This window comes from Bicyclus anynana, chromosome 8 (assembly GCF_947172395.1).
Source record: "Bicyclus anynana chromosome 8, ilBicAnyn1.1, whole genome shotgun sequence".
NCBI classification, from domain to species: Eukaryota; Metazoa; Arthropoda; class Insecta; order Lepidoptera; family Nymphalidae; genus Bicyclus; species Bicyclus anynana.
In genome coordinates, this window is record NC_069090.1 from 1,316,339 (window position 1) to 1,342,704 (window position 26,366).

The following is a 26,366-nucleotide window of genomic DNA, read 5'->3' on the forward strand; positions in this document are numbered from 1 at the left end:
CAAACCCCAGCAGAGCCACATGCGTTGGATTTAGAAAACCAAAGGATCAGACATACTGTGACTCCATGACCCCAGGGTCTCCACAGCAAAAGGAACAAATATGTAACTCATAGGTCAGAGGCATATAGTGCCACTTACCAACTTGTGTGAATTGAGTTGCATTATTTAGAAAAAGTTTTCACTCTAAATAATTTAACTGTGGGCTACTCTCGCCCATATCATATTATATTATGTAATATTTAAAATATTAGCGCGCGGCATTAGTGTGCGTAGTCATGTACGAGGCGACACACACACGCGCAAGCCGCGAGCGGTACGCGCGGCCGATCGCCCGCCGCCCGGCTGACACTCCGCACGAGTACCTACGCTCTGCCGCAGTCGGCGACAAATTATATTTAATTTAGTATTTGTGTAATCTTGTTCTATATAATAGGGACCACATTTACCCTATACTGGTGACCCCGACGTGATAGTAGCTGCTACGTCTTTCGCTGCGGTTATCTCGTGCACGCGGTCCGCAAGGTCCAAAAGTTGGTCCAACGACTGTGATGGCTGCGTAGCCAGAACTGTCTGCACGTGTTTCGGAAGCCGGCTACACCAAATTGTTTTCAAAAACTCCTCCGGAATGTTCGAACCAGCCAGGTCTTGGAGGTGCCGTGCAAACTGTGATGGTTTTCTGTCTCCTAACTCTTCGTGCATTAGGAGTTGCCTGACTCTTACTTCGTGTGAGGCGGATAGTCTTTTTATTAATTCGGTCTTGACTTTTTCGTATCGGTTAAGAGAGGGCGGATTTATAATAATATCTTTCACAATTTTAGCGAAAGTGATATCTAAATTATTTGTTACGTGTGCAAACCTTGTTTGATCATCGGTGATACCGGCGCTGTCCAGTTGCCCTTCTAGTAAGGCGAACCATAACTCTGGATCCTCCGATGAAAACATCGGCACTTTGATACGTTTGCCGACGTCATCCGATGAAACGCCCACTTTTTTCTTCGCCCGCTTTGTAACGTGGCCGTCGGGTCGCTTTGTGTTCGTCGAATCTGCGCTGCTATCACTCATTTCTGTCCTTTTAGGGGTCACCAGTAAGTACCTACGCTCTGCCGCAGTCGGCGACAAATTATATTTAATTTAGTATTTGTGTAATCTTGTTCTATATAATAGGGACCACATTTACCCTATATAACAACGCGTTTCTGTTGTGTTGACGTTCCCTGACTAACACAAATGTCTTAATGCTATCAACTTGCGGAGATGCCTCATTAGTGCTTTGCTTTACGTCCTCGAAACAGATCGACGCATTGTATGCGTCGATCTGTTTCGTCGTCGACGCAGGCCACACCTGCGTTGCGACGACGCACGACGCATGTACCCAGTCAGCCTCAACAATGGAACAAAACAAGTGAAACATCGTTCAAAGGAGCGTTGAAATATCGCGAGAAACGATGCAACGCTTGAAAGTGGCATGTTATCAGTCAGTCAGATCAGTCAATTTACATAAAATTAAATTAAAGTGTTTGTCTGTTATTTTAATTGAATATAGCTATTAATACACGATACTAAAACATAAACAAGCTTCTTTTATTTCTGAAGAAAAGAAAGTCTGTCTGTCTTTCTGTTTGTCCGGGGTAATCTTTGGAATGGCTGAACGGATTTCAACAGATACAGAGAGCAACTTGAAGGCTTTCAATAAAATCCATGGTTCCCGCGGTATTCGCGAAAAACAAAACTTCAGACGTGCTCCAATTCGAAATGTATGAAAAGCAACGCAATGCACTGATGAGGCATCGGTATTTGTACTACATTCAATGAGACCGTCTTCCGGACATAAATGTAGTGTATTTCTGATCTCCAGCAATGTCCAGTGACGAGAGAAGGCGCGCTCAACGTTCACATCATCCCACACTCGCACATGGACGCCGGCTGGGTGAAGACCTTCGACGAATATTATTACGGCAGTAAGTCCTTGCTCGAAGAGCCGATGGACGTTGAGGTCCCAAGGTGCTGGAATAGGTGAACTGTTGGAGGTTGCCGCTGGATGTTGTCGGTTCGAGACGGTGGTTTTTGGAAGTCCATGCAATAGGTCTATGTCTAGCAGTGGACGTCAATCGGCTTCGTCTTCGTCTTCTCTGTAGAATATCAATTATTTCTTGTAAATAAGTAATAGGTTACAACCAACCACCAATTTGAGGGAACCCAGATGAGACTAGGTTACTAACTACGGGCTTCATAAGTAGTCTCAGAGTCACTCAGCTTGGAGTTTCTCTGCGTGATAGAATCAGAAATGAGGATATCCGCAGACAAACCAAAGTCACTGACATAGCTCAACGAGTCAAGAAGTTGAAGTGGCCAAGGGCATGGCACATAGTTCGAAGTGCCGATGGACGTGGATCCCAAGGTGCTGAAATGGCGACTCTGCACTGGAAAACACAGTGTTGGTCAAACCCTATCTAGATGGACCGAGGACATCAAACGGGTTGCAGGGAGCCGCTGGATGCTGGCGATCGGCTGATAATGATGATGATGATGACCCAGATTAAGAAATCATTGGATATTTACGTAAAGCCAGTTTTTGGTTGCAGCTAAAACGTCCGTCAGCACAGCCAATGTACAGCTCATATACCACTCCGTGCTCTCCGAACTGCTGCACGATAAAAGACGAACGTAAGTATACATCAACCCTATATCCTATTGAAAAACATTCGTCGGTGCTTGTAAACGTGTATCATGAACGTGTATCAAAAATCAATATAAATCACATTACAACAAAAACCAATAGTGAAACAAAAATTGGTTTATGTTCATAAAGAAATACTCGAAGCAATCTTAGAAATTGGTTAAGTTCAATCAATAATAAATAACATTTAAAGCAAGTTCATAATCAATTAACGAAACAAATCCAAATCGAAAAACTTACCTATGTTTTGTTGAGAAATGTACAGCTTAATTCATCATTCATAGATTCATCGTTATCAACCCATATTCGGCTCAATACTGAGCTCGAGTCTCCTCTCATAATGAAAGGGGTTAGGCCAATAGTCCACCACACTGGCCCAATGCGGATTGGCAGGTTTCCTCACGATGATTCTCCTTCACCGTTTGAGACACTTGATTTTTAATCATCAGAGGTCATTTATCCACTGGACTATCACGAGCTTAAATCATTGTTAAGATACAGCCAATTAAAGAACTACCAGTAACTAATCAATTTCGAAAATATTATCTCACACTAAAGCAAATTTTCAGATTCACCTTCTCAGAAACAGCTTACTTCTGGCGCTGGTGGAAGGAGCAGCGCGGACCCACTCGCAGTACCTTCCGAGCGCTGGTGGCGGAAGGCCGCATCCAGTTCGCTGGCGGCGGCTGGGTGCAGGCAGATGAGGCCACGTCTGACTACCTCCAACTCTTGGACCTGTACACTTGGGGACACCGGTGAGATCTCTAGTACTGACGTATTCATCATCATCATTAGGTGCGTTCTTCCAGCTGAAGATTGGCGGTCATGTGTAGAAATCTCTGACGTATGTCTTACAATATAACTTTGGTCATAAACTGAAATCAGAAATTACATTTTGCTTGAAATAAAATATTGCTAAAGAAAAAGAACAAGAATGAAAACGAATTTCTTATTACTTGTTCGTCCTCTTTTCGTGCAAGATCATGGCTGTTGTGCGTAGACTACTAGCAGGCCGTTCAGGTTCTTTCTGCTTCAACATCTTAAAATTAAATCCTGTAAAATTAGTCTTGCAACCTTGAACGCAAAAGGGCATCCAGGGTATTCATGACTATTCATGATTTCAAAGCCACCTAATGGCGGATCGTTGGGTTCCCATAGTGATCCTTGATACTCGTAGAAAACATAAGAAGTCGTATTGAACCTAGGAAATATAGCACGACAAAGGAACCCTTCATTAAAATGATCCTCTGGAGAATCTAACCAAAGTTTGCCTTCCCTAAATACCTAATTCTCTGATTGTGTTGTACAGAAAACTGAACGACACCCTCGGCCCGTGTGGCAAGCCTAAAGCTGCGTGGCAGATCGACACTTACGGCCACAGCAGGGAGCACACCTCGCTGCTCGCTCAGATGGGCTTTGATGGATTGTTTATTGGTACGTCACTGATATTTAATGGATTATTAAGTTCAATAATCTCTATAATCAAGGGATAATAACAAAAACTGCATTCCGTACAATTGGCAAAAATTTAAATTATACAATGATTTATTTATTTTGCTATCATCCGTGAAAAGTCGACGAACCCATGCGACAACGTCACCCAGGTCCGACAAAATACTCTCTACGTACGTTTTACCCCGAAACCGGAGCATCCTCAGGAGATGTTGACTCTACAACGTGCAATTGCAAAGTTTTGTCGGACCTGGGTGACGTTGTCGCATGGGTTCGTCGACTCTTCGTGGATGATAGCAAAATAAATAAATCATTATATAATCATGATGAACTTCCGCAAAGTAACGCCTGCTTCTATCCAATATTTAAAAATTTAAATCTTTGCTCATAATCTTATTTTAAAATAAACTACGAAAGACAAATCCCATTTTAGGCGTCTCCTGGGGTAAAATTTTGGGGCCAATTCTATTTTTAATATACATAACTTGATTATACATTAATTCTGAATTAGTTCCTTTATGATCGTCTTTTGGATTGATCAAAATATTTACATCATCTCAATATTTAATGTATTATAGGAAGAGTAGACCACAAAGAGAGAGAAGCAATGATAGAAGAAGACAGAATGGAGTTCATGTGGAGGGGAAGCGACGTTCTTGGTAATGTTTTTTTTTTAATTTAACTAGATTGTTTTTTTTAATAAAAAATAATAAATAAAAACTTGTAAGTTCATCGACATGTCTATATGCAATGCACCATATAATGCTTTGCATTAATATCCACCTAGTAGGGATTCGACCAACACTGCGCTAGTCTAGGCTGCGAGGTCACTTACCCAGCACAATAGTAACTCGACATCCATCGACTCTTCGAACTGTATGCCCTGCCCATTACTACAACTATGCCAGTCGTTGAGCTATATCGGTAAAGCTGATTCTTCTGCGAATCTCCTCATTTATGTTTCAAACACGCAGAGATTCTGCGAGCATATGATCATCATCATATCATCGACTGCTGAGCAACTCTGATTGACCTTTATAAAGTCTACAGTTATTTAGCTACTCAATTACTTTTCTTCTTAATAAAGTGTTTACTATTAGGTAAGATGTCCGACATAATGAGTCACACGCTGTTCAACTTGTACAACGCGCCCGACGGATTCTGCTTCGACTTCCTGTGCAGCGACGAGCCGATCGTCGACGACCCGGACTCTAAGGTCTACAACGCGGACAAAAGGGTCAGTTAACAACAATTATTATGTTCACAATCCATACCACTAGAAATAATACAGTCTATAAGTACCTTACCTTATCAGCTGATAGACGTCCGCTGCTGGACATAGGCCTCTTGCATGGACCTCCAAGCACAACGGTCTCGAACCGCCAGCATCCAGCGGCTCCCTGCAACCCGCTTTATATCTTCGGTCCACCTAGTGTTGGTCGACCCAACACTGCGCTTTCCGGTGCGTCAAAAGTCCTCTAGAGTCTATAACTATACGATCTAGCTATTCATATTTATGTATTCAGTATAGCTTTCGCGGTTCTCGTAATAACTCAAAAAGGGCTTGACTGATTATGGTATCAAATGGTTGCGCACGAATCGTTAATTTCGTCATCGACGAATCGCATTAAATCACGATTTAATTTTAATGTATAAAAAAGAGAAACCAATATCTTTAACATTCTATGGATTCACGATACGGTTGCTCCATCGTGACACATCAACATATACCTTTACATTGTACTATTATGGAAAAATCTTTAAGGCTAGAGTGAATAGGCATCTTCTAGGCAACCGCGCTTCATTTTGGACTTCATGATTGTAGTCAAGCGCAAGTCAAGATTAAAAAAACCTGACTTGTTTTTTGTTAAGTTATTGACCTATTATTACCATTATCTAATAATACCCCGACGTTTTGACAGTGCGTGCAGTAACTAAGACTAATGGAAAAAAAATAATTTTGATTTGATATTTATTCTGTGACTTCACTACTCAGATTTCAAGGGTCCAGATCCTCAACTAACGTAATATTTTTATTAATACTTTCTTCAGCATGATATGAGAAATCATGCTCCAAGTTATCAGTCACTTAGCTTGGCGGCAACCCTTCGAAAATCATTTAAATAAAGATTTATTTAAGAAAACTTTAAGGGTCTCTATCAGACTTTCGGCTGTCATGAAATGAGTTACCTGCATATTGTTGGATCTTGGTACATAAATAACTTATTCCTCTTCTTTATCCAGGTCAACGACTTCGTAACCCAGATAGAGCGACAGGCGAAGTACTACGACCACGACAACATCCTGGTGACGATGGGCGGGGACTTCACGTACCAGAGCGCTGCACACTGGTTCATGAACATTGACAAGCTAATCAAGTAAAACCTATACCTTTCTACTAGACTACAAGCTCATGGACAAAATAAACCTTTGAAATGAACCAACGTAAATAACGCTTAGAAGGCTGTTACTTTATCAGAAAATATGAGCACTATGCCTTCATTTGACAGGTATATTTTTTCCACGAACTTCTATACGAGTATACTAATATTATGAAGGGGAAAAATTAGTATTTTTGAATGTAACGAATAAACTCGAACTACTGGGCCGGTTTGAAAAATTCTTGCACTAATAGAAAGTTGTATTATTATCAGGGAGTAATGTAGTCTATATTTTATATCCGTATTCTCACGGGAATCGGAATTTCGCGGCCGACACCGTGAGGTTCTGCTGGTTTTCTATAAATTTCCCTCACAAATTGTTGGATAATTTTGTTATACACCGACGAGTACAACATTGTACGAGTCAATAGTCTAGGCGCCATTGCTGCTTGGATTTTGAAGGATTCGTTTTAGTGTTCGCGGACAATAGCAAAATAAATAAATAAACTCGTACTTCTTATCTAAGTTCTCTAAAGTAACACCTGTTTCTTAGTCTGCAGATATTGAAATCTTAGCTGGTTTGAGGCCTTCCATATCTTACTTGGAATTTGTTATTGTTATTTGTTAGATTATTTGCGTAAATGTAAACCTTATCTAAGTAAAAAATAATTCTAAACATGGGAAATGTTCACAGTTGCATTATTATTTATTTCAAATTGTATTTATAGGATCGAAAATAGATTTATTCTAAAAATGAGTCACAAAGTTTTTGTATTTCGTCTTCAGCAATTTTATCGAATAGTCTAAATTAGTGTAGCCTGTCCACTAAGCGTGACAGTTTCCGGGTGGCTGTGCATTTGTACTTCTTAGGAATTTGAGACTTCCTTCCTGGTATTTACACCTCAGTAATAATAAATTATTGATCATTCTAGCTCTTTTTCAATAATTAATTATACGAGCAGATTACAGATCCTGTTTACCGACTTTTTGTTAGCTTATAAATTGAGAGACGTGATAGCCCAGTGGATATGACCTCTGTCTTCGATTCGGAGGGCGTAGGTTCAAATCCGGTCAGGGGCATGCACCTCCAACTTTCAGTTGTGTGCATTTTAAGAAATTAATCATCACGTGTCTCAAACGGTGAAGGAAAATCATCGTGATGAAACCTGCATACCTGAGAATTTTCTCAATAATTCTCAACGCTGAATAAAGACCGTGATAGCCTAGTGGATATAACCTATACCTTTGATTCGGAGGGCGTAGGTTCGTATCCGGTCCGGGACATGAACCGCCAAGTTTTCAGTTATGTTATGTGCATTTTAAGAAATTTAATATCAGGTGAAGGAAAACCATCGTGAGGAACTTTGAACTTTGTACGTAAAGTATATACGTAGTTATTGAGATTTCGTATCGACTGTTCGCTGTTTATTTACATTTAACTTATTAAGTACAACATGTTCCAGCCACGTGAACACGCACCCCGCCAACATATCCGACATCAACATATTCTACTCGACGCCATCTTGTTATTTGAAAGCTATCTACTTGTACGGGAGGAGGGATAAAGCTGTTTACACAGAGAAGGTTTGCACGTGTCATATTTATTAGCCTTATTTTATATTATATTATTTAAAAAAAATCGGATCAGGCGTCTACGAGTAATCGTGTAACATACATACAAAAACAAATTCATACATATAAAAAAATTGTCCATTGGAGCACATCCTTCTTTTTTTGTAGTCCTAGTTACAAATCCGTTTAATGCTCACTTGCCTTAAGTAGAGCAATTGAGGGTTATATTGTATTTCAGGGTGACCACCTACCATACGGGAGCGATGCCAACACTTACTGGACAGGGTTCTACACGTCGAGGCCAAGCCTCAAATATTTTGTCAAAAGAGCACACGTTTTTTTGCAGGTAAACAATTGGATAATGTTTTTTTTTTATTTACTACAACAATTTTCAAATTTTAGCTAAACCTTTATACCGAAAATTGGAAAACCGATGGGAATCAAACCGGTTTTTTTTTAGAATTTCAACAGTCTACTACAGAGCCAAGCCTCCCTCCTTGTAGGAAAGGGGATATGGTGCTGAGACGCACCATGCTGCTATGATGCGGATTGGCGAGCTTAGGGTGATAATGCACTGTCAGATGTCAAAAAAAAAACCCGGGGTCAATGGGGGTGCCAAATTGCCAACGCTCAAAAAGCTCAGTATTCACAGCTTAACCTCGGACCTCATTATCTAAAGCTACATAGGGTAATTACTGGACTAGACCAATCAAATCATTATCAACCGATGGACGTCCACTGCTGGACATAGGCCTCTTGCATGGACCTCCTCGAGCCGCCAGCGTCCAGCGGCTCCCTGCAACACGTTTGATGTCCTCGGTCCACCTAGTGGGGGGTCGACCAGCACTTTCCTGTGTGAGGTCGTCATTCCAGCACCTTGGGACCCTAACGTCCATCGGACCTTTAAACTGACTTGAGCTTCGCGACGTAATTTCATAATAATAACTTAATAAACTACTGCAATATTGTGATGGGGAATTTCAATGCACAGCAACGTGTGAGGGAGGGTTCAGAATTGAAAGTTGGACTTTTTGGTTGTGGCTTTAAGCATTTAAGAATTGTAAGAAGTGCCTGTTTAAAAGTGAATTAAACAATGTATTGAAATTGCTATTATAATAATCAAGTTGCAGGCGTTTTATTTAAAGGTCGTATACGTAACGCGTTTTATCTCGGACGGGACGACCAGTTTTGATAATATCGTAACCATATAAAATATATATGAAAGTGTCAACCGTTCATTGACAGGACACCCACCAATTCTCATTAAACAAACGCTAACGCTTCAAAAACTAATTAATGTATGGGATGACATTCGTTATCATTATGTCATGTGATCAATCGGATATATGCCATTCTTATACATCTTTTCGTCCGAAATTCCTCAGTGCCAGTGCCAAGTCTTCGATCAGTGCGTGTTGCCAGTGATGACCTACGGATCCGAGACTTGATCGCTAACTATGGGCCTTATTAGAAGGCTCAAAATCCCACTAGGTGGACCGAAGACATCAAGTGGGTTGCAGGAAGCCGTTGGATGCTAGAGACCGTTTTGTTTAGAAGTCCATGGAAGATGCCTATGTCCAGCAGTGGACGTCCATCGGCTGATAATAATGATGATGATGATACATTTTTTAGCTTTCTAATCGTTAGCCAGTTTCTTGGCTAGGCCTTGTCTCTTTGTATGAAAACTTTTTCAGATAGTAAAACAGCTGTCAGTACTGTCCCGTGCGGGCGACTCGTATGAACTGCACTTATTCCGTCACGCCGTCAGCTTGGCCTTCCATCACGATGCGCTGACAGGTAATCCTCCATACATAGATTTATAACACATAGATAGTGTGTAGTCGCAGGATTCGTAAGCCGCTTTATGTGCCCCGAAATAGGAGCCCTTGACGCATCGCTACGCTACGATATGTACGCTTGTGTGCGTGTTGGCGAGTGAAATCAGCTTAGCTCTTAGGCCTTGTTAGGCCTAGCTTAGGCAAACTTAGCTAAACTTAGGAGTTTAATTTAGGCAAACTTAACTAAACTTGGGAGTTTAACTTAGGCAAACTTAGGAGTTTAGCTTAGGTAGAGGAGTCAAAAGCTAAACTCGTAAATTGATATACTTACCTGGTTTCGACTCATATAAAAAGGCAAACATTTTGGTGCTAAATTCGCAAATTCATATTTTTTCGTCTTATTTGAATAGGCAAACATTTTGGTGGTACGTAGGTGGTACGTATTAAACGTGGTGTTTAATATCTATACATGTTTTTTTTTTCATTTAGGCACCAGTCAACAGTATGTAGTGAATGACTTTGTGAAAACAATATCGGAGGCTATTAATGCTTGTTCAAAGAAAGTGTCACAGTTTTTGCTGTAAGTATTGACAATAAGTGATCTCCTAACAATTCGTATTCTGTTGAGCACGAATCTCCTCTCAGAATGAGAAGGGTTAGACTAATAGTCTACCTGCACACTGGCCCTATGCGGATTAGCAGACTACACACACGCAGAGAATTGAGAAAAATCTCAGGTATGGGTTTCCTCACGGTGTTTTTGATGTATAAATAAACTATTAAAAATTTAGAAAAATCCAAATACCTATTGGTCTACTAAACCGATATATCGAAATATCGATATCAACTCAAGTCGATATATATCGATATCGATATATCGCCTTGCATCCCTATACTTGCTATTTGTAGGGGGTGCGGGGGGGGGGGGGGGGGTTTAATAGTTAGTAAGGGCGGCTCCACGAACCTCTGTTCAACAGGGGTTCGTGGAGCCGAAAGTTTGAGAAACCCTGTGCTAGAGTGTTAACTTTAGCGTTATCTATGTGCTGTGCTATATTTTAATGTATGTATGTAACACTTTTACGTGTTTTGTAGAAATTTAACTCCGACTTGGGGTGGAAGCAGACGTTCAAAAAACAGTCAGCAATTTGTCGTTTGTCACCAGCTTAACATGAGCCAGTGTCGGGTAAGTATTTTTTATTATGTAACGTATGTGTTATTATATATAGTTTGGTAATTCGTTGATGACACTCCCATGGTATGCGGGCGACGAGGGACGTATGCGGGGGTGGGAAAATTTGCGAGCACGGAAGGGACCAAGCTATTTTTGTAGCGGCCTATAAGTTGATTAAAAATGCAGTCACTTTCGGGTGTTAGGAACACACGGTAAAAGGTGCCGCGAAATCATAAAACATTGAAACCATTACGAAAGTCAATTATGAGTATTTGAACTCTTTATCTCTTTAGCTCTTAAGAGCCGTGATAGCCCAGTGGATATAACTTCTGCCTCCGATTCCGGAGGGTGTGGGTTCGAATCCGGCCCGGGGCATGCACCTCCAACTTTTCAGTTGTGTGCATTTTAAGAAATTGAATATCACGTGTCTCAATCGGTGAAGGAAAACATCGTGAGGAAACCTGCATACTAGAGAATTATCTTAATTCTCTGCGTGTGTGAAGTCTGCCAATCCGCATTGGGCCAGAGTGGTGTACTATTGGCCTTATCCCTCTCATTCTGAGAGGAGACTCGAGCTCAGCAGTGAGCCGAATATGGGTTGAACACGACGACGACGACGAACTCTTTATTGTACCTACTGATCATAATAGCCACGGGTCTAACACGATTTTGTCGGCCTCCGTGGTGCAGTGGTATGCGCGGTGGATTTACAAGACGAAGGTCCTGGTTTCGATCCCCGGCTGGGATTGAAGTTTTCTTCATTGGTCCAAATCTGGGTGGTGGAAGGCTTTGACCGTGGCTAGTTACCACCCTACCGGCAAAGACGGAACGCTGGTACGATGTCGTGTAGAAACCAAAGGGGAAATTTTCATCCTAATACTAAAAAACGCCACACCTCTAAGAAAATATGATAATTATGTCATCATTTTGATTATCAACCCATATTCGGCTCACTGCTGAGCTCGAGTCTCCTCTCAGAATGAGAGGGGTTAGGCCAATAGTAGGTACCATGCTGGCCCAATTGGCAGACTTCACACCCGCATTCTCTGGTATGCAGGTTTCCTCACGATGTTTTTCCTTCACCGTTTGAGACACGTGATATTTATTTTTTTAAAAGGTGGTGTATGCTCCGGATCGTATTCGAACCCACACCCTCCGGAACCGTAGGCAGAGGTCACTGGGCTTTCACGTCTCCTGTAATTATGTACTTATAGTTATAATGTCTAGTTCGCGGAGGCACAAGATTCGATGCTGCTGGTGGTGTACAACCCGCTCAGCGTGATGACCTACCATCACGTGCGGCTCCCGGCCGTCGCACTGCAATACACCATTAGAGACTTTAACGGTCAGTCCATCAACAAGATCTGGTTTGATTTTATGAAAATTGATTTTTGAACTACTAATTTATTGAATTTAATATTAAAATCTTAAGGAAATAAGCATGCAGTGTCTGCTTTTAAGATTGTACAGAGCCTTGTGTTTGTAAAATCTGCTAATCACTAGTTAGTCGCATGGTGCGGGTGACAGTTGCCTCTATGGCGTTTACAATACGTAGGTAATACTATCATGAATCGCGGCAAACTTTCAAGAGTAAACGAACTGTCACCCGCACCATGCTACAGCGCATGAACTGTAGTGGACCAAATAAATATATCTTTACCAGCTGTATTAAACTCTGACTTTCAGTTTCGAACCCGAAAAATTTAAGCACTGAGTTCTTGGTTTTACACCGACTAAACTAAAAAGCGAAAAATAACATCATATTATGTTCTAACTGCTGATCAACTAGTCAGCAATTAGAAGCGGCTAACCCGGTGTATTAATTCAAGCCATCTAAAAATATCATAAAGATTTAGGATTTTCAGACAGTACTCTTTCATGTAGTTCATACAGGTCTAGATGTGATACCTATAAATTTTTCGCAAATACAATTCCGGTGGTAGCCCGTAAATATCTTGTACGTAGGTACGTACCTACATTAAAAACGTTTTTAGTCGCATAAAACGACCTACAAGATGTTTCTTGTCTCTCCTATAAAGTTCGTCAGTTTCCACGTACGAGCTATCACATCTAGACCGACGGTATGTAGCTTACATATTATAAGTAATCTAAAATTTAGATTATAGATAGATGTTAAATAGACTTGTAAATCCTCATGCATCAATCTTCAAACCCTTTCTCCATTTTGTGAAACCAAATCAAAGTGATGGTTATCAAATAAAAGTGATGGTTGCAGATGAAGAAGTGGTGCACCAGCTGGTGCCGCTGCCGACGCCGGTGATCAACCTGCCGGGCCGCAGCTCCAGCGCCATTCAGGAGCTGTGCTTCGAGGCCGAGAGCATCCCGCCGCTGGGCTTCACCTCCTACTACATAGCACCTGTCCGAGACCAGACGGTGACTGATACTTTGAACATACAGCGAAAACTGGTTTTATTTATTTATTTTATACACATACATATACATAAATACATATACATATATATAAACATTACAGGCTTAACCTAATGTGCTTATATAAACTATCTATCATATAATGGGGATGATGACTAGGTTTGAATATATTGATTTTTATGATACATTCGGGTCAATAGGGTCAATGTTAATTTATACATAAAAAGCAAAGATTGTCTGGTTATTTGCAAAATAAATGAGATTATAAAATTTCAAAATCTATTAAAAATATTATATCGTAATTAGATAAAAATTCATACAGTTTTAGCTTCCTTACATTAAATGTGACATTTTTTAATACATGAACTATAAGCATAAACGCACAAATAACAAAGATATTGGTAATTTTGTTTGAATGCGCATACAAATCTAACGATCATTAAATTGCCTATGACGTCATTAGTTCGAGCCATTTTGTATGGGGCGTGTTTCAGGGATCCGCGGCTGCGCCGCAAATCTGACTCTTTAAATCCCCGTAGCTCCGAAAGTAATGATCGCAGATACCCTGTTTCTTTTATAAAATTGCTTTACTATTAGTATACTCTTAATTTATATTCCATTTAAAAAACTGTCATCATCCCTATTCCTGAATTACTTGAGCGTATCTGCTAAAAGTTGTGTGAGGCGAGGAGAAAAACAAATCTAAACCCGGATCCCACTCCAATACCCCGCTTAGCAATGCCAAAATTTTAGCTGGTGGGAGGCTTCAGCTTTGGCTAGTTACCTTACCGACAAAGCAAGCCAAGCAATTTAGCGTTCCGGTACGATGTCGTGTAGAAACCGAATAGAGTGTGGATTTTCATCCAAATCCTAACAATTTAGTCCGCTTCCACCTTAAATTACATCATCACTTACCATCAGGTGAGATTGTATTCAAGGGCTAACTTGTAAATAATAAAAAAAAACCTATTAAAATTCTTTTGAAGAGAATTCTTTTCAACATCAAAATGAAGATTATTAATTATTGTTGAAAGGTTATAAGAAATTTTTAAACGGCTTACAAAAAGATGAGGTTTTCGTGTGTTTTTTTTTAATGTTTGTTTTTAACTTCGTTATTTAATAACCAATTTCGATTTTTTTTTTTTGTTTGAAAGATTATACTTCCAGATTGGTCTCATCGGTTTAGTAATTTTGTATTCAAATCAAAATTGCTGAAATATGTCTTTGAAGTCGGTTCCATTTTTGCGTTAAAAAGATTATTGTATTTAATTAAAAGTTACCGTTAGTTAGTTCAATTAAAATAACAAGATTAAGAAAACATATCCAAATATCTTTACAAAAATGTTGGAGGGTAGCCATAGTTTTGTAAGGACGCAAAATATGTAGGAGCTCTCAGACTCCCCGTTGCTGACTGAGAGTTGACTCCTCATGAGGGTAGGGAGATAAAATATAGCTTACGCTCGTAATTTACCTTTTGGTGAAAGAATTATTAAGAGTAACAAACAAACAAATCATCAAATCTTACCGATTTATAAAATTTGTATGAAAATATTTATCTGATACTTCTAAGCGACAAACTTCGTGTTAGAAGTAGGTATGACCTTCTGACAGGTGTGACCTCCTAAACCGTTAGAGCTATTGATGTTATACCGACCAAATAATTAGGGGAACAAATTTTTGTAAAACTTTTGCAGCTCAATAATTCGGCGTGTCACATAGAACTCTTCAAGGTTTGATGTATAAAAAGTTCTTTTTTCTCCACGCATCGTTTTTTGTGAACCGCATTGTGTGTCAACTGTTATTTTTCCTTTTGTGCAGGCGGAAGGTCAATTTGTGAAAAAGTTTAAACAGAATCCAGAAGCGGAACAAGAGTTGCCCCACATCTCGAACGAGGTGAGGACTTTGTCACGCCGCACAGCCTTACCTACTTGTTAACAGCTGATTCACAGGAGATGTATTAGCTATTAGCAGGAGGACTAACTTAACCTGACCCCTCTGGTTGTGAGCTAAATGTGGGTTGTTAATGATGCTTGCCCAATGCTGATTGGCAGACTTCACATACGATTCTCAGATATTCAGGTTTCCTTCAGGTTGTTTTTCCTTCACCGATTGAGACACGTTATATTTAATTTCTTAAAATTGCACATAACATTGGAAACACCTCCAACTTATCAGTTGAACAGTGTGTCTCCGAATCGAAGACAGAGGTTAAATACACTAGGCTATCGCGGCTCTTTAAGTAGATAGTGAAACCTAATTCGTCTCTATGTCTCAATGGCAGAAAGCTGTCGACCTGGTTCTGCAGTATACGTCCATCGGTTGATATGATAATGATGAAGAGAGTATTAATTTTCCTTTATTAATGTTTTCCTAGTATATAAAAGTGTCAGTGGACAGAACAACTGGTCTACTGGAGTCAGTGCAACACGTGGACGGCGCCAAGATCATGATATCTCAGAACTACTACTACTACAGCCAGGGGCAGCAGGGCGCGCACTCCGGCGCCTACAGCTTCAGACCTGAGCGGAGCAGACCTACGCCCGTGAGTTTTACACATTCCTGGATTAAACTATGAGCAAGGGCATCCCGTCTATGCACCAGAGACGACCGAGACCAAAAACGAACACACGAAACAAGGTTAAGATTTAAGTATAGGGGGAACTACAGAGGGTGATCAATGCGGCAATCAAATGCTGAATCAAGTTACCTTAATCCGGCACTTTAAATTGGCAAAAGAACTATGCCACAAAGCCGAGTATTCACGCCTCTTTCTCGTAGGGTTAGGCACTATGGTTAGGGAGACTAAGTTCTTCTTCTTCTTGCGATAGTCTATGCATATTATCGCCATTGCTTCTTCAACATAATTCTTAGCAATCCTTTCGCACCAGTTCGTTTAGGGTACTTGTTACCTCGTAAGACGATCCGGAAAACATGCACCAAAGAAAAAAATAATTGTCGGCGATATTGACTATTGTTATATTTTTAACCGACTTAAAAAAGGAGGAGGTTCTTAATTTAACCGTTATGTTTTTTTTGTCTGAATTTTGTCTGAACTTAAAGGTCAAGGACAATGCTCTGCCTTAAAATGTATCCGTATCCTGTATTCTCTAGAAACTTATGTTCTCAGGTGAGCGACAAAGCTTCCTACCACAGTATCCGTGGGCCACTCGTGAAGGAGATCCGCCAGCGGTTCAGCGACTGGGTGACGCAGGTCATCCGCCTCTATCGTGGCGAGGAGTTCGTGGAGCTGGAGTGGATCATTGGACCCGTGCCTATTGGGTGAGGACGTTGTTGCAATCGTGAAGGAAACCCGCAAGCATTCATCATAAAACTAAAGCCAATTTAAACATACCAAACATGACGCAAAGCTATGAAGGAAAGAACCAATTGACGCCGATTGACTGGGGAAGCAGACCCTAAATATCGAGAATATGCAAGAAGAGAGAAGAATAAGTAGGAAACATGGAGAATAGAAGGAAACTGTTCTCCCAATATCCTAAATCTACATGACAAAACTCTTTTTAATATTGACCTTTTTCTGCTGTTATTGTTTTAAATAAGTAGAAGCTGAATGAATGAACTTGGATAAGCATGATTTTATTGTATGATGACGACATAGAGCTGAGACCTTGCTGGTTCAACTCAAGGTAGTTCTGAGAGTCGATATTGACGTTGGGTTCCAAGATGCTGGAACGGCGACTTATACGCTACTTATACGCATTGAGAAAAGTTGTATTGGTCGACCCTCCATTAAATGGACTAACTGCATCAATCAATGTTGGCGGCTTAAAACCGGGAAATTTAGGAGAGGCCTTCCTCTAAGAGACTTATGTCCAGTAGTAAACATTGGCTGACTATGAGGATGATGATAAGTTACTCGAGTACATGCTGTTTGTTCAGGACGGACCTGGGCAAGGAGGTGGTGTCGATATTCAAGACGAATGTGAGCAACCACGGCGTGTTCTACACGGACTCCAACTCGCGGCAGATGATGAAGAGAACTTGCTGGAACGAATCTAACGGTAACAAGCACTCCCTCCTTGTCACGATTATTTTACCTCTAGTTGCTTTAAAATCCATCGCACGTATGAGTATGACGCTTTTATGGCCTTCGTATACCTACTTAACGTCATTTAACTAATACGGAATGGGAAGACAATTTCGGAACGTCGTTGGATACAAAAAACACACGAAACTCTTGTTAAGGGTGCACGGAAGAGACTGCTACGAAGCGTGCGCGGGACGGGAATAATATCGTTCACGATGAGGTTTGGCATCCTCTACCGCGCGCGCCACGTCCCGTTCAAGGTTTCGCTGCTTGTGCACAATTTCTTACGGTGCGTAGAACAAAGTAGTGACTAGTGAAGAACTTTTCTACGAGTATACTAAATAAAATGGACGATGAAAACAACAGTGCACATACATTAAACGGTCGGTTATTGTTTACATGACACCGCGTCCAGTCCTACCCTGTTCTGTATTCACCATAAAATAAATATTTAGGTCACACCGTATTTTTACTGAGCCGACCAATAGTCTAACCAGAGTAAGTAGGACTGTGTGTGCCAAAGGTCAGCAACAGAAGAAGCCAGTGTCGGCGTGCTACTACCCGGTGACGTCACGTGCCTGCCTGCGCGCACGCAACGCGAGCGTGCACGTGTGCGTGCTCACCGACCGTGCGCAGGGGGGCACGTCCTACGACGAGGGCGAGATCGAGCTGATGGTGAGTCATCATCATCAAAATCATTCACCAGTGTCTTTAAAAAAACTACCCATGTCCTTTAATATGACAATTTTTCCGAAATCGAAAGTTAACGAAAATTTAGTAGGTGTTGTAATAAATTCCTATAATCCACGAGTTTCATCTTTAGGACCCTCGAGTACAATAAATCCTCTATATTTAAAATACATTTTGATTGACTAAATAACAAATTCTTCCTTCGAGAAATATCAAATATTTCACATTTCATATTCCTGGACATGCACTCGGACAATGTAGATAAAATCCAGCTCATATTCAAAATTCAAAAAAATTCAAAAATTCAAAATTCATTTATTTCAAGTAGGCTCAGTTTACAAGCACTTTTGACACGTCAGTTGACTATTTGTAAAGATTCTACCACCGGTTCGGAAGGCAGGTTCTGCTGAGAAGATACCGGCAAGAAACTCAACAGTTGCTCTTTTGAAAAAGTCATACAGTATTACAATTTACATTTGATAACAATTAAATTACAATTTCTTATAGTTTTATTTCCTGTGTGAAGGTGGAAGCTGATCCAATGGCCTCCATGCACCTTTGTCGTTAAGGAACTCATCAATAGTGTAGTAACCTTGACTAAGTAAATGTTTTTTAACACATTGCTTAAAGTTGTGCATTGGCAAGTCCATCACAGTCTTGGGGATCTTGTTATAGAAGAGTACACCCAAACCCACAAAAGATTTTTTAACTCTTCGTGGACGACGTGGGTTTAGATCTCCTTTTCGTTTGTACAAATTAATATTTTGTCTCACATAAACTATACTGTTATATATATACTGACAGGCTACTGTTAAAATGCCTATTTCTTTAAACTTTTGACGAAGGGACTCGCGTGATTTTAGTTGATATATTGCTCGAATTGCTCTTTTTTGAAGTACAAATATAGAATGTATATCAGCAGCCTTGCCCCACAACAAAATACCGTAAGACATTACGCTGTGAAAGTACGCAAAATAAACAAGTCTAGCTGTATCAACATCAGTAAACTGTCTTATTTTTCTCACTGCAAAAGCAGCTGAGCTGAGTTTACCTGACAGTTTTTCTATATGAGCACCCCACTGAAGTTTAGAATCCAAGGTCACTCCCAGGAAAACTGTGGAATTCTCTATTTCTAGTGTTTCACCATTGATCATTATAGACTTATCTAATTTTATAACATTTGGTAATGAAAACTCAATACATTTAGTTTTCTTTGCATTTAAAAGTAAGTTGTTAACAGTGAACCAATGCGACACATGCGATATGGCACGGTTTACATCGTCGGAATTATCTTTACTTCTGTCACTCTTAAAAATTAGGGATGTGTCGTCAGCAAACAGTACTATCTCACAGATGCCGCTAACATGGTGTGGTAAATCGTTTATGTACACTAGGAATAGAAAAGGACCCAGAATTGAACCCTGTGGGACGCCCATTGTGTTAGAAAAACCGCGAGACTTTGAATCATTTATGCATACCTTTTGTGTTCTATCACTAAGATAAGAGGCGATGAGATCGAGTGCAACACTTTTTATGCCATAGTGGCTTAACTTAAGTAAAAGAATGTTATGGTCAACACAATCGAATGCTTTGGACAAATCACAAAATACACCAATAGCATTCTTAGCATTTTCCCATGCATCATATATATGTTTTAAAAGTTTAGCACCTGCATCAGTTGTACTGCGACCTTTAGTAAAACCATACTGTTCAGGGTGAAATAAATTATTTAAATTAAAATGACTTAAAAGTTGATTTAAAATGATTTTTTCAAAAACCTTACTAAGTGTTGGCAGTATTGTAATTGGTCTATAATTATTAACATCAGTTTTGTCACCTGATTTAAAAAGTGGTAACAGTTTGCCATGTTTCATTAGGTTCGGAAAGATACCCAAATCCACGCATTCATTAAAAATAATAGCTAAGTGGGGAGCAATGACATCAATGATGTTAGATATTACTTTCACTGACATGCCCCACATGTCTCCAGTTCTTTTTAATTTTAACAGTTTAAAAGTTTTTTTAATGTCTGATACAGTTATATGATGAAATTCAAAAAGAACGTTGCACTCTTTAACATGGCCTCTTAATATCCTCTGGGCTTCCGTAGCAGAAGAGTCCAGTGAATCTGTTAACAAGATAGGAACATTCTGGAAAAAGTCTTCAAAGGCATTAACAACCTCGTTATCGGTGTTTATCTTTTTATCATTGACAATTAATTCAAAACTCATATCACGTGGTCTAATTTTGCCTGATTCTTTATTAATTATGTTCCAGGTTGTTTGTACCTTGTTTTCAGATTTTATTATTCTATCTTTGATGTGTAATGATTTTGCAAGAATACAAACACGTTTGAAAATTTTTGAATAGTTTTTACATGTTCTAAATATGTTCGCGTTTGATTATACTGTTTCTCCTCGTACAACTCGTACAATCTGTCTCTACTTTTGTAAATGCCTACAGTAGCCCATTCGCTAAACTTTAATTTTTGAGTAACATTAATACGTTTAAAGTTAAAAATTTTACAAAACTCTTTGTCTATTGTCTTGAACAGCGTACCAAATAGCCTGTCTGGGTGACTATTTTCAAATGAAAGACTTGGAATTTTTGAAGAAATTATGCTTTTAAATCGCTCTAATATTATTTTAGGTTCACCGAAGATTGCTGACAGACGATGGCTTTGGCTTAGAAGAATCGTTAAACGAAGAGGCGTTTGGACTGGGTTTGGTTGTCAAGGGCAAGCACAGGATCTTCTTCGGGAATGTCAAACATGATGGTAAGCCTCTTTAAACAATTTAGGAACCTTTATTAAGTATTTTTATGCCCAAAATGGGTTTCACGAAAATTCACTGCTAGTACGCATACTGTTTGAAGTAAAACGTCTTTAAGCACTCTTGACTTGGGAGTAAGCTGGGACTCATGACTTGGGAGTATGCGTCACGAAAGTTGTAATCCGAGGCGAACGGACGTTGAGAGGAAGAGTTTAAGAAATTTTACTTCAGTCGTGTGGTTTTTTTCACATTATAAAGGTCAACGCTTGGCTGCAATTATGCCTGAGGGAAAGCGATGATGCAGCCTATGATGAATTACACGCTAACCTAGAAAGTGTCTATGATTTGGTAGGGAAAACGGAAGTTAGAAGAGCATTCCATAACTTAGCTGTGCATGATCACAATCACACCTAAAGAATCCTTTGATTTATACTTAAACATTAACACTAGTTTCTCATCCAGTTGAAGAACTAACGTTTTCGGAGAGGGCGACACAAATGTCGCGCAAGTGGACGTTTGAGCCGTGGCTCTTCATGACCTCCGGGGAGAAGATCAGTCGGAGAAAGTGGCAGAATGTTCGGAACAAGAGGGTAAGTTTGAGAGTACATTCCTTAGGATTAGGCCAGACAATAAAATGCTTATGCATCCTCTTGGTCGAAACAGACCAATTGTCAAAAGTATGTTTTGGACTGTTGGGCGGAGCACTTAAATCCGATATTGTCGATGGAAATTCAGTATACACATACCTATAAAACCACACTACACTATTCTTCCCAAACTAGAATCATGGACAAGCTAAATTTTATTCTGTAATCAGGCAAATCGTACGCACGGAATTGGCAATTTGTTGTAGGTAGAGGCTGACCTTATATGTCGCGGCGCTTCTAATCCAGCTTTCTGATGAGGCTATAGGTAAACATAGACACGATAAGGATAGAGGCAGGTTACGTTTTAGCTTCTCAGCTTGAACCATACCACGGCAAGTAAATAGATTGTAATGGATTCGAACTACAAAACATACTGCATTATTGTATAAACGAACTAGCTGACGCCGCGTGGTTTCACCCGCGTGGTTCCGGTTTCCGTAAGAATACGGGGTTAATAATTAGTCCATAGCCTTCCTCGATAAATGGGCTATCTAACACTGAAAGTGTCGGACCCCGTAGTTCTTGATATTAGCGCGTTCAACCAAACAAACAAACTCTTCAGCTTTATATATTAGTATAGAGTATAGATAAAGTTACAAATGTTAAATTATATTTCAGTATTCCGCCCTCCGTCTGCACGGACTGCCGCGTCACATCCACATCCTGACGCTGGAGCCGTGGAAGGCTGGCTCAGTGCTGCTGAGGATAGAGAACACGTTGGAGACAACGCATGGTAACAATTATCTACGTCAAATCTTCCACGCATTTCACTTCTTCTAAACAGAATGCTCGGGAGTATTACCCATAACTCTAGAGTTATATTCTTTAAAGAAAATTACTTGAAAATTTCTAAGGAACATGAGTTCTAAAATGAATCAATTAATCAATCAATCGATCACTCAACTCAACTCAACTCAACTTTCGGAGTTACTTTCAATGAAAACATAAGAAGTTTTTTTTAGTTAAAAATAATTGTTATGCAGTTCGGCTCCTAAGTCGACTTGTCGACCTTGAAGTTATGGGACACACTCCGCAACACCCTGTATATTATGTATTACCTATTTTTTAAGCCTTAAACACCGGCATCTCACTAATTTACCAAAATATATAAGGTATTTTTATGGAACCTCCTATGCTGTTTACCTACAGGACCGCAAGTTAAACTCGATTCTGAATCGCAAGATGAATTGAGCAAATCGTCCCACGTCACTGTGGACTTGCGGAAACTGTTCATTCACTTCAAAATTAAGAAGATCAGGGAAACTACCCTCGCCGCCAACCAATGGCTAGATGATGCTCGACAGATGGACTGGAGTACAAGGTATAGGAATTCGTGACGTTTGACACAACTTGGTTTTATTTATCACTAACAGGCACGTAAATACACACCTATATGAGGATTAAAAAAAATCATTAACACCGTAAAAGAGGAGATTGTTAAATGTAGCAATGCATGTCAAACAAGAATATTCAATCATGTCAACGAGCTGGTATTGGAACTGATAGGCACTGTCACTCACAAGAGACTGAAGAGGCACAGTGTCCCCACACTGACTCTTAGATTTGACGCCAAAGCGGACTGGGACTCTCTTAGCTAGGGACCCGTTCTTCTCAAACACAATAAAATACCCAATGTACAGAATGGCTCATTGTTATGTAACACAGATCGCCAAGTTGCAGACTACATAAGAGAAAAAAAATAGACACACGAGTAAAACCGTGTAGTTTTATGCGTGTTCTAATATGAGTACGGGAATAAAATATAGCCTATAGCACTTGGGGATATTGTACCTTCCCAACAGTGAAAGATTTTTTTAAAAATCGGTTCAGTTATTTCAGAGCCTATTTAGTGCAAAGAAACAAACGAATCTCTCTTTTGAAATTAGTATTGAGTATTAAATGTATTTTTAAAACATGTATTTATGTATTTTAGATATGTTTATTCTGGAGGCGATGATGGCATTTTTCCCGAAGACAACCCAGACTATCTCGAAGAAATGTCGCATTCCCAAGTCACTAAGTCAATGGATATTAGAGAATCTGGTAAAATTTATAATAAGTACCTACCCACTTAATTGCGTAATCAACTTCCTATCCTAGTATCAGATTATCTAGATGGTGTAGGATCATTTATATAAATTTTGGCTTCAGGAACAAATTATCATTGAAGTGTTTCAAGTTAAATTTTACAGAATTTTGAAGAATCTGAAATTACAATTATTTATTTTTACAGCACATTATTCAGAAGAAGATGACTATACCAAAAATAAAGTATACAGGCATACTGATTTTAATAACAAATCACAACACAAGATTAAAAACACACAAATATTTGAAAATAGGAATAAAAGGTCTGCAAATATTACAGAAAATGTAATAGACCAAAATGGAACGAATGAAACTAAAAAAGTAACAACCAGTAATATAAAAGCAGAACAAACAAATAATGAAATTTCAAATGAGAACCACACAGTTAATTTCCAAAATAGCACGTTAAAGCCAAAAATAATCGAAAGTACTACTAAGTTCTTCCAACAGCAAATAACGACAAGAAAAACGCCGAAACTAAGTTTTTTGACTGCTAAAATAAAACCGTCGAAATTATTCAATACGGATTCAGCCAAAAGTGAGGAGTTCATTTCATCAGACGAATATTTTCCATCGACCACAAAAAGGCGTTTGTCGAAAAAGAAAAGTAACATGACGAAAGCTTTCAAAGACTACGATGGCACTGGTATATTTATAAAATCATTAAATTATATTAATGTTCAATAAAATATTCAAGATAAATTAAAGAAACTATAATTCGATAAGTTAGCTCTGGCACATAATATACGGGATCTGTGTATTGGTTATAGATTTTTGTAAAATGTACATCATAAAGTACTTGTACTATACTAACTTCTTACTATAAGCTTATTTACGCCGTTTAATAAAGGGTATATAGAAAATAGTAAAAGTAATTTATAAGATTAAACTTCTCCCTTTAGCTTTAAAGTTTCATTTAGCTTTTCCGACGGTCGATAATGAATTGTTAATATTTTGTAGATCTTTTCCTAGACGACAAAGATGATGGAATAACAAAATCAATGTACGACATGTACTATAAAAGTTTTCAAAGTAGTCCCAAACAAACTGCATTCAAACCACATCTAAGAAGTACAGAAGAGACTGTAGAGCGTTACGTACTAGAAAATAACAGAAGGGTTCAAGAAGATAGCTGTGAAACTACTTCTACTCGTAAAAGGAGTAAACATAAAAGAAGAAAGGGAACTATAGGAATGCCGTTCTTTATGGTGGATAGCGCATTTGATGCAGAAGGTGCAGAAGTTAGAAATATTGATAGGGAAAGTGAACCAGGAAAGAGCAGATATTTACTGGCTACATTACTAAAACGAGAATCAGTTAAGGGGCGTGATAAAATACGTAAAGATTACGAAGACGATGCGCAAGAAGAAGATTTGCTAGAAGAAGAAATGGAGAACGAAGAACGTAGTCCTAGTCAGCGACGTAAACGGTATGGTTACTTATCATATTCAATGTTACTAGCTAAATACTTATAACTTGAATTAGAAACTACGAATAGATAGATATAGATCCCGGCAATAAAGTTAAACTAAATTGAAAGTTGTCAGCGAAGGATAAGGAAAATTATTATTGTGCCTTCTATATTGTATTAGAACTAAAGTGTGTTAAACGTCCCCTGCAGTTGGCCGTACATTAATGGCAGGCGTCCACTGATCCGCATCGTACGTATCGGACGCATCGCATTAAACGGATTTTTTATTTTACATTAGATAATGTTTTTATGGTTACTTATTACTTGACTATATGGTAGGTACGTCGCTAACACCCTAAAATGTGTTTCCTAATAGTTCAACTTACAGGCCGCGTACTATAGTTACCTACGTACTTCGCTATCAAAGACACCCCAATGCTTATCACACAAGCAGAGTAAATCGTAAATCGGAAATCCACATCCCTGGACGCATAAACCAGGGTGACTAGCCACTGCTTTCGAAGGACGTCACATTGAAATCAAAGTCCTTAGTATCGTATTGTATTTTTCAGGTCTATCATGAACGACGAGCGAACTGAGCAAAGCTCAGAGCCTGATCCTGAGCATGTGATCACGCTCAGGCCAACGCAGATAAGAACTTTCGTCATATGGTTCTATGATAAAAAACCTTATAATTTGTAGGTAGTCCAAATTATACCTACCTATTAGATATACCAAGTGGTTAGACTTGGTCATGACTCTCAACACCAAAACTGAATTCCCCTCCACCTCTGATAGCCATGGGTTTGATTCCCAGCTGGGATTTTATATTTAACAACTTCAACCAATTGTTAAAATAGGGTTAAAGTGCGTGCATGTTTGTTCCTCCTTTTCGCTGCGGCTACTGAACCGATTTGGCTAAAATTTGGAATGGAAATAGACTTTACTCTGGATTAACACATAGGCTTATATACTTTTCATCCCGGAAAAATCCATAGTTATCGCGGGATTTATGAAAAACTTAATTCCACGCGGACGAAGTCACGGGCGTCCGCTAGTAATTCATATTGCCTATTTAATTATACCTTCTTACTTTAGGTTTAGGTTCTTAGGTTTAGGGATACGTTTAAGTTTTATATCCATTATTATTAAAAATATTATAAAATACAATTTGAGTTTCGTTTTTTGTACCTATAGATCTTTACTACTATAAGCTAAGGCAACGAAAACTGGAATATCTTCTCGTAATTAGTTTAGTATTTATGTGATTAATGATGTTGATTGATCGA

General features: G+C 39.3%; 2 protein-coding genes across 2 annotated transcripts; one reads left to right on the forward strand and one right to left on the reverse strand.

Annotated features, from left to right (window-relative positions):
* Positions 1-447: 447 nt before the first annotated feature.
* On the reverse strand, positions 448-1,062 carry LOC112050377 (uncharacterized). Its single transcript, XM_024088630.2, has one exon. The coding sequence runs from the start codon at positions 1,060-1,062 to the stop codon at positions 448-450; it is 615 nt and encodes a 204-aa protein (XP_023944398.1).
* On the forward strand, positions 976-26,247 carry LOC112050376 (lysosomal alpha-mannosidase). The gene is made up of 28 exons (XM_052883204.1): positions 976-1,085; positions 1,856-1,958; positions 2,583-2,664; positions 3,247-3,432; positions 3,987-4,111; positions 4,708-4,788; positions 5,230-5,366; positions 6,374-6,507; positions 7,974-8,094; positions 8,321-8,428; positions 9,777-9,879; positions 10,350-10,440; positions 10,953-11,043; positions 12,259-12,376; positions 13,268-13,425; positions 15,241-15,315; positions 15,797-15,964; positions 16,550-16,701; positions 17,323-17,444; positions 17,994-18,145; positions 20,810-20,936; positions 21,394-21,521; positions 22,197-22,311; positions 22,728-22,899; positions 23,512-23,621; positions 23,812-24,312; positions 24,627-25,095; positions 25,650-26,247. The coding sequence occupies exons 2-28, from the start codon at positions 1,913-1,915 to the stop codon at positions 25,777-25,779; spliced, it is 4,002 nt and encodes a 1,333-aa protein (XP_052739164.1). The 5' UTR covers positions 976-1,085; positions 1,856-1,912; the 3' UTR covers positions 25,780-26,247.
* The last annotated feature ends 119 nt before the right edge of the window (positions 26,248-26,366 follow it).

Bases quoted from the DNA above. Each gene is read 5' to 3' on its own strand.
- LOC112050377 (XM_024088630.2), bottom strand. From the start codon at position 1,062: ATGAGTGATAGCAGCGCAGATTCGACGAACACAAAGCGACCCGACGGC.
- LOC112050376 (XM_052883204.1), top strand. From the start codon at position 1,913: ATGGACGCCGGCTGGGTGAAGACCTTCGACGAATATTATTACGGCA. The intron at 12,377-13,267 runs GTCAGTCCATCA...TGATGGTTGCAG, and splicing joins CACCATTAGAGACTTTAACG to ATGAAGAAGTGGTGCACCAG. The intron at 24,313-24,626 runs GTATATTTATAA...AATATTTTGTAG, and splicing joins CAAAGACTACGATGGCACTG to ATCTTTTCCTAGACGACAAA.